We start from the raw sequence: 7,873 nt of genomic DNA on the forward strand, positions 1-7,873 counted from the left end.
CAACAACAACCCCAGAGGCTTGGAAGCCCCTAAAAGTTAGTTCCGTCCATCTCAGAGGCCTGCCTCCATCTCACCTGTTCCAGCTTCCAGAGGAACTTGACCGGACGGGCACTCTCAAGCAACGGCCAGTAGAGAAAGGCGATTCTGCAGCCATGGACAGTCAGCGAGTAGTGAGAGTAGCCGTCCTCTGAGGGGCAGGAAGGGGACAGGGAGAGAAAGGATGTGTAAGCCATCACCGTGTGCAATGGGGGGGCTTGTGTGGGAGATACAACAGGGATGCAGGAAGAGTAACTTGGCAACTGACAAAAAGGACAGTGTCATTTGAGAGTCAGTCCTGCTGCATCCAGAGAGGAACCTCTCAAAATATCATCTCAACAAGTCACAAAATTACAGGGGTGGAGAAACCAGTCGGAGGACTTGGCATGATGGTGTCTGCCGTAGTCTCTTGGCAACTAGGCAAAGTAAGGCATTAGTATCTTGTGAGACTAGGGGGATGGCGGTGGGGTGTTTAGAATCAGCCTCCAAAACATAGCAAGACACTCTCTCTCTCTCTCTTTTTTTTTTTTTGTTTTTGTTTTTGTTTTTGTTTTTGTTTTGTTAAGGTGTCAGGGGAGTACAACGGAGCATTCCTGTAATTTCAGCACTCAGAATACTAATGCAGGAGGGCTGTTCAAGTTGAAGGTCAACGTGGACTAACCTGGGCTAACCTGAGCCAATCTGGGCCAACCTGGGCTATGCAGCAAGATTGTCTTTAAAATAAAAAACCGCCAACTTACAAATTGAAATTAAAAGAGGGAAAGAGGCCTGTCAACGATCCTCACTGGGTAATGGCAAGTGGCAAATACAGCACAAGGAACCAGTGTCCCACCTCATGTCAGGACTCACCATTCTGGACTGTGTTACACACAATGGTCTCCTCCTCCTTCTTCCCCTTGCTGGGAGTCACATTATGCTTCATCCAGAAGGACAGGGTAAAGTGGTCACTGAAGCCATCCTGCGGCCCAGAGCCCAGCCCTCCTGGGCCACCCAGGGGAACTTGCACAGCTTGCGTGCCATTGAACCAGTAGATGAGGCTGCTGTCCTGGCTGTAGTGCACTGAGAGCCCTGCTGTCCAGTTGGCATTGGGGCCGGGCATGGGCAACAGGTCCACCTCCCCAGTAGCAGCACCTGCAGATGCCCCAAAGGGGACAAGCTTCAGAGCTGAGAAGCAGCAGATGAGGAGATGGGAAGGAAACGATTCACCTTCTCTCGTGGGCTTTCTAAGACAAGAGAGGGAGAGCTCTCTCTCGTTCTCTCGCTCTCTCTCTTCTACAAATGACTCTTACTAATTGAACCCATTCACCAACTCTTCGTTGCTCCGAGATATTGTTCTGTGATGCATCTAGTGGCAGGCCCAACAATGATACACCTTTACCAGAGCCTTACCTACATACCCTTTGGAGCACAAACGCTACCCACACACCTCAACACCCAGGGAGATATCAGTACCTGCGATGGCCAAAGGAGAACGGGACAGGGAAGATGAGGGATGGTTGGGAAGGGATGGTCCCGGGGGAAGGAGACGCACGCACGCACGCACGCACCACAGAGCTTCCGCAGAGCTCTCTCTGAGTAGTTGTCTCGGTCGCAGCCCTTGGCCACATGGCTGGTCTGCAGCTCTATGGTGGCCTGAATGTTCCACAGTGGCTCGTCACAGGTCTCCAGGCGGATGCCAGGGAACAAAGCCAAGCTCCCGGCTCCTGGGGCATATTCAATCCTTTTGTTCCAGCCTGCACAGGTGAAACAGAGAGAAAGGCAGATGGCAAGGCAGTCCCTCCCGCCATGTGTGCTGACTGTCTGCGGCTCCCAGAAAAATGTCTAGGGTAGAAGCCTGTCTGGAAATACGCTTCCGGCATCTGGTCTACCTTCCATGGTCATCAGACAGGAGAGGAGAAGAATTAAAATAAAAAAAAAAAAAATGAAAACCCAATGTGACAGATGATTTCGCAGCAGGTCCCCGCTGAATGCCCCCCTCACCTTGCCAGCTGGGTTTGCAGGTGGGCTTCACCTGGATCTCCACCTCAGCATCATCTGCCGCGCGCTTCTTCCCACAGTCATAAGCTGTCACTGTAAACTTGTAGAGCTTCTCGCCACTGTACTGCAGCTTCTCTGTGTTCTCAATGTTGCCTGAGGTGGGAAAGGGGAGGACAGACAGGTCAGGTACACTAGGGCAGTGGTTCTCAACCTTCCTAATGCCGAGAACCTTTAATACGGTTCCTCATGCCGTGGTGACCCCCCACGCACCACCCCATCAAACCATAAAATGATCTCATTGCTACTTCATAACTGTAATGTGCTACTGTGGTAATGTAAATATCTGATAGTCAACATTCTGATATGTGACCCCTGTGAAAGGGTCATTCGAGCCCCCAAAGGGGCCACAACCCACAGGTTGAGAACCACTGTACTTGAGGAAGACATGGGAATACTAGACAAGCCGAGAATCAACACATACAGATCGCAGCCTAAAGTGGAAAAGAAGAATCTGGGTGGGGGAAGGGGCCTCACATAGAGGCAAAGAGAGGAATAGAGGGAGAGGCAGGAATTGAAAGGATGATGCCATGTCACTCATCGGGAGAGCAGAGAATGCTGATCAGCGAGGGACCAAGAGAAGACTCACCATCATTGTCAATGAGGAAAGGGGTGTTGGGTGTAAGGATCTCATAGTAGCAGATCTGGCTGTACTGAGGGGAGCAGTCACCATCAATGGCTTCCACACGTAAGATACGATCATACAGCTTCCCCTCTGTCACTGCAGCACGGTACAGACGCTCCACGAAGACTGGGGCAAACTCGTTCACATCGTTGACCCGAACATGCACGGTTGCCCTGCAAGCATAGGAACCGAATAGATATGGAAGCCTTAGCCAGCGGCAGGCACTGAGAAAATTGCAGTCGGGAGTGCGGACTGGGAATGAGAGCAGGAGGGGGCCGGTCTGCTCTGAGACTGCTCATTCCCACTCCACAGGGCACTGGGCTGTACATAACAAATATAAAACCATACAAGGGAGAGGGCTTGAGGAAGGGGCCAATGGCGTGGGAGAGAAGGAACAAGCCCTAGAGAATATCAGAAGCCATGTTGGTGATTTTTGTCCCGAAAGCTACATCAGATGAGGAGGAAGACAATGAATAGGTTCAGCGAATCTCCACCCCTTTCTACTGCCCTCTCTGTCTATCCATGTGCTCTATTACAGACATAGCTCTGAGTGTATCTGGGAACCCTCATTAGGGTGCCAAGGTGAGGGGAAAGGCAACAAACTAAAACATACATTTAAAAAAAAAATTCAAAAGGTCCCTGAATTAACAAAAGTCTAATCTTACAGAAGAAACAAAAAAGCTACAGACAAAAAAAAAAAAAAAAGTTAAAACCAGGGATCAGGGAAGTGGTGTTTGACTGGAAGTCCTTTTTGTCTGAACTGAGTAGTTCACCTGCCTAAATTGTACATGTCAGCCATGGCCCTTCCCAGGCCAACAGAGCCAGGTCTAGGAACATCATCCTATGCCCTGCTTCTAGCCAAGAGCCAGGCTCCAGGGCTCAGAGGCAAAGGTCTTCTCTCTAAATGGGAAACTTAAGTCACAAAGACCTTTCTGATCTCTGGTGCCTCTCAGTGATCCAGGATTCCTTATTACTGACCTTTTCCCCATTCTCAAGTGAGAAATTAGCTGGCAATGGATGCTGGTGTCTGAGGCCCAATCCTCTCTATAGTAAATCACCCCCTACCCTCCCTGGCCCCTCTAAGCCATGTGCATGTCAGGAGCCTGATGTATGTATGCTGGGTACTGCAAATGGACCAGAGAGGGCACTTGGAATGGGTCTGGCTGCGTGTGGAATTTGCTTGTCTCTCCATCACCACAATGCCCCCTGGTGCAAAGGTACATGATTTTTATACAATCCATCTCCCGTAATATACCCAGCAACATATATCTGCCTCACAGACAAGGAGAAGCAAGATCAGAAAGGCTAAGTACTTTGTCCAAGGTTTCAAAAGGCAAAGCAGAGTGAGATGTCACCGAACTCTCCTGTCTGCTGGTGACCTTGAACAGAGGTCCCTAAACTCTATGAATAGCAGGGGTGGGGTGACATCCAGTTAGTACGGTCAGGGACTAAGAGAGCACTATTTTTATGCTAGAACAAACAATAATCAGTTGACATAGGAGAAGGAATAAAGTGGGTCAGCAGTAACTTTGCAATAGTAAATTTGGGGCTGGAGACATAGTCCATTGGTAGAGTGTTTCCCGGGCATAGGTGAGGTCATGGGTTCCATGCCCAGGTTTGGGTTGGTCTATCCTCGGCTAACAAGCAGCTGAAATGACTGAGCTTGCTCAACTGAGCATCACAGTCTCAGCTAGCAAAGGAGACCCCAGTCTCTGAGAGAGCATCATTGAAGGAGGGAGAAGGGTCGCCTAACAGAAAGCCTTCCTTACTTGTGAGATTTCTTGGTATTGACGCCATCCGGCCCCTCGCCACAATCATAGGCCTGGATGGTAAAGGTGTGCTCCTTCTGGGCCTCACAGTCCACAGGTTCCTTGGCCCGGATCAGCCCTTCACCCGTTGCCTTGTCCAGGATCACAGCCTCAAAGGGTACCCCAGACCCATGGAGCCGGAAGCCGCAGATCTCGCCTGGCAAGGCAGGAGAAGTGAGACTCCACATGACCAGCCCTCCGACCCCTTGGCTGGGCCGTTCCCAGCTACACATCTCCACCCAAACGCTAGACCCTTCTCTTGATGACATGAAATATCAGTGACCTCCAGCTTCCCTGAGCAGCAAGCTCAGGACCAGCAGGTCTAAGGTCCAGCATCTAATAATGTGTTTAATCCCCGGCTGCTCAACTCTGGCATCCTCCATCATACCTTAGGTTCTTCAGTGCGGCCCATTCCCCTTCTCATGCCCCCTTCCTCTGATGCTCTCCCCAGGCTCGTGCCCACCTTCTCATTGCTCTCACTCCCTGGGCCCCCACCCCTCCCTTGTCTTCTGCCTTCCCACCCACTTTCTAGTCCTACCAGGTACCTGCATAGCGGAGCGGAGCGTCTTTATCCAAGGCAAAGAGTGGTGGATTCAACAGAACCGTGTTGTCATTCTCCATGACAATGCCCTGGTACTCTGCCTCAATCCACGGCTTGTGCTTGTTGGCTGGCCCCACCCCAGGGAGAAGAGAGAACGTGAGCTGACCCTCCACTCCCAGGATGCACCCAATAGCAACGCCCTTTCCATGCCTTGCCACCTTGCCAGAGGGAGACGGATGAGCTACAGAAGGAACCAGAAGGAACCAGAGACTCTCTGTAGGAGGTCACGGCCTTCTATAACTGGAGGGACAGTTTCATGGCAACTACCTTCCTCTGGGGAAGGGACCACTGTCTCTCCCTGGGAACCATGGTCAGGGGTAGAGAATCTCCTAGAAGGTCTTTTTGCCTTAGGGAAATGGCGATGGGGGACTCAGGAAACAATGGTGAGCCCTCAGAAGGTCCTGAGAAAGGATGGGGAGAATGAAGGGAGAGTTAAGACTGGGGGTAAGAGTAGAGCCCAGTTTCCTGAAATCTCAGTGGTTTACCCTCCTTCCCACCCCCATGCCCCACCTGCTGAATTTCAATCCTTCACCCTATACTTCTCCTAGTCGGGCCCAGACTCCAGGCCACTCTCCCAGAAAAGGAGAAGGAAAGAAGACAGGTATATAGGACAGCAGGAGGGGGCAGAGGGGAGGGGAAGAACAGAGAAATCAGTGCTGTGCCTGGACCCAGCAGAGCCCACATCCTAAGGGATTATGGAGCTGGCCTAGAAACACAGCAAATCCCTCACCCAAGAGAATGCAGTCATAACCAGTACATTCTAGGTCCTCTCAAGATCTCCACACTCCCTCAGCTCCTTCACAGACCTGTCTGAACCCACATCACACCTTCTCCTACCAGACTCCTCCCAAGTAGGGTCTCTTCCCCAGGACCAACTTCCTTCAAGCTCTTGAGAGGTTATCAGGAAAGCATATATGTCTCTTCTCTCTCACCCCTAGAACCAACCTCCACCTAATTCCATCATGCCCATCCATGTTCCCAAAGCCAGACACGGAGAGGAGAGGATAGATCATCAGAGGGAAACTGAGTCACCAGAGGGCTCTCACCCCAGTATCTCATGATGAGCAAGAAATTCGAATTTCTATTCACTCCTGTAACCACAGCCCAACCAATCATATGCTGGTATCTGCAGGCCTCTCCATTTCATGGTGATGACCACCATAACCCTCTCCCCTAATGGCCGAAGAGAAAGCCTTAAGATGGTGTATAGGAGGCCAAACAGGAAGTGAGAAGGGTTTGGGGGCCAGGAGGACCATCCTGAGGTAGGAGCTCCAACCAGACTTAGAAGACAGCAGACAGAAGACAGAAGACAGGTGGGAATAGAGAAGAGCAGAGGATGCCAAGGGCAGAGCCAGGCACCCAACAACCCTGCCTTTTTGCCCTCAGCAATGAGCCTCCTTCCTGTCCCTGTCTTATGTCTGCCTGCTGTCCTGTATCCATTCTTTGCTCCCTGGATCTTCCTTGGTTCCCTCCTCCCCACTTCTCTCCTTTCCTCCTTCTGCCTCTACCTTTCTGATCCGTTTCTTATTCCCACTCCTCATCCTCCCTTCCCTCCTCAGATTCCCTTCTCACCTCCTTCTGGAGCACCCCCAAGCCCCTTTCTGCCCTTTTCAGTCTTTCTCTGTCCCCTCTAGCTACCTGAACCTTCTGCCCCTGGCCCCACCCTCCCCTTCCCTCTGACAGTCTCACCCAGCTGAATTTATCTGCTGTCTGCCAGAGAGGGCAGCTGTGGTAACCCACAACCCAGCGGATGCAGGCAGAAGGGTATGGATGCAGAGAGACACGAAAAAACATACGTGCTCGGAATTGCTGAGCTGAGGTACACAGTTTCTCCCCAGGAAGGGATGAAGACAGCCAGCTGGATCTGCCACACGCCCTTAGTGAGCAGAAACACCCAGTGAAACGGAACCTGAGGGAATGTCACCCTCGGGGAAGCAAGTCCCTTTGAGACAGGAGGTATCTACCAGCATGGAGGAGTTGGGGGAGGGGGCAGAGAGACCCCAGGTGGGAATAGAGACCAAATACAGGCAGGGTGCTGGGCAAGTACGTGTAGAGATGGACCGGAGAGGAGGAGCTGGTCCTTGGAAGTGAGAACGGGTCTGAGGTAAGGATGGAAAGGGGTGGTCAGAAAGGAAAGGACACCTGTCTCAGACGCCAGAGAGCCTCAACATCCCCTTCCCTCCGCACCCCCACATTGCTCAGCCTGACGCCCCAGTTCTGAGGCCCCCCATCCCCGTCTATCTCACCTTTGTTGCCAGAGCTGATCTGAAGCAGAGAAGCCAGCAGGAGGGACATCAGGAGAAGGGTCATGGTGCGCTATCCCCTGGGAGCCTCAAGCCTGCTAATGCCACCTTGGGAGAGAGATGCAGAGACTCTACGAGGGGAAGGCAGGGAGACAAGATCAGAAAGGGGCCTGCTGACCACGCTAGTCCATATAGCAGATGCGTGCAGAGCCGCTGGGTAGCTGAGATGGGGGACTTGCAGTAGCTTCTCTTCAATCTCCAGCCCAGCGTCCTCACTCTCGCTCGCTCTCTCACTCCCACCCCATCCCCGCTACTGCAGGATGACGTCAGCACAGCCAGGCAAGGATTGATGGGGCCGCTGGCCAATTAGAAGACCGGGGGCGCCAGGTGCTGCAAGGGGGGCTAGGGAACCAATGGGACTGGGGAGCAGGGGCGGGAGAATGTGTAAGGGCTTTTTCCCCTGGCTGCAGTTTGGGGGAGCAGAGGAATTGCGGGGGCTAGAGAGGAAGCAGGAAAGCCATGGAGG

The 7,873-nt window shown here is 52.2% G+C and overlaps 1 protein-coding gene across 1 annotated transcript in view; it reads right to left on the reverse strand.

Moving 5' to 3' along the window:
- The window catches only part of Clstn3 (calsyntenin 3), a 33,437-nt gene extending 25,776 nt beyond the window's left edge, over positions 1-7,661 (reverse strand). The window contains exons 1-8 of the mRNA XM_034512012.1: positions 7,351-7,661; positions 5,049-5,171; positions 4,465-4,660; positions 2,660-2,868; positions 2,017-2,166; positions 1,584-1,769; positions 886-1,167; positions 75-187 (exon numbers count right to left, since the gene is read on the reverse strand). Of these exons, the coding sequence (XP_034367903.1) occupies positions 75-187; positions 886-1,167; positions 1,584-1,769; positions 2,017-2,166; positions 2,660-2,868; positions 4,465-4,660; positions 5,049-5,171; positions 7,351-7,414 (1,323 nt within the window). The 5' untranslated portion in view covers positions 7,415-7,661. The remainder of the gene's footprint in view (positions 1-74; positions 188-885; positions 1,168-1,583; positions 1,770-2,016; positions 2,167-2,659; positions 2,869-4,464; positions 4,661-5,048; positions 5,172-7,350) is intronic.
- Positions 7,662-7,873: the final 212 nt, after the last annotated feature.

The sequence above is a fragment of the Arvicanthis niloticus genome, chromosome 9 (assembly GCF_011762505.2).
Source record: "Arvicanthis niloticus isolate mArvNil1 chromosome 9, mArvNil1.pat.X, whole genome shotgun sequence".
Lineage (NCBI taxonomy): Eukaryota > Metazoa > Chordata > Mammalia > Rodentia > Muridae > Arvicanthis > Arvicanthis niloticus.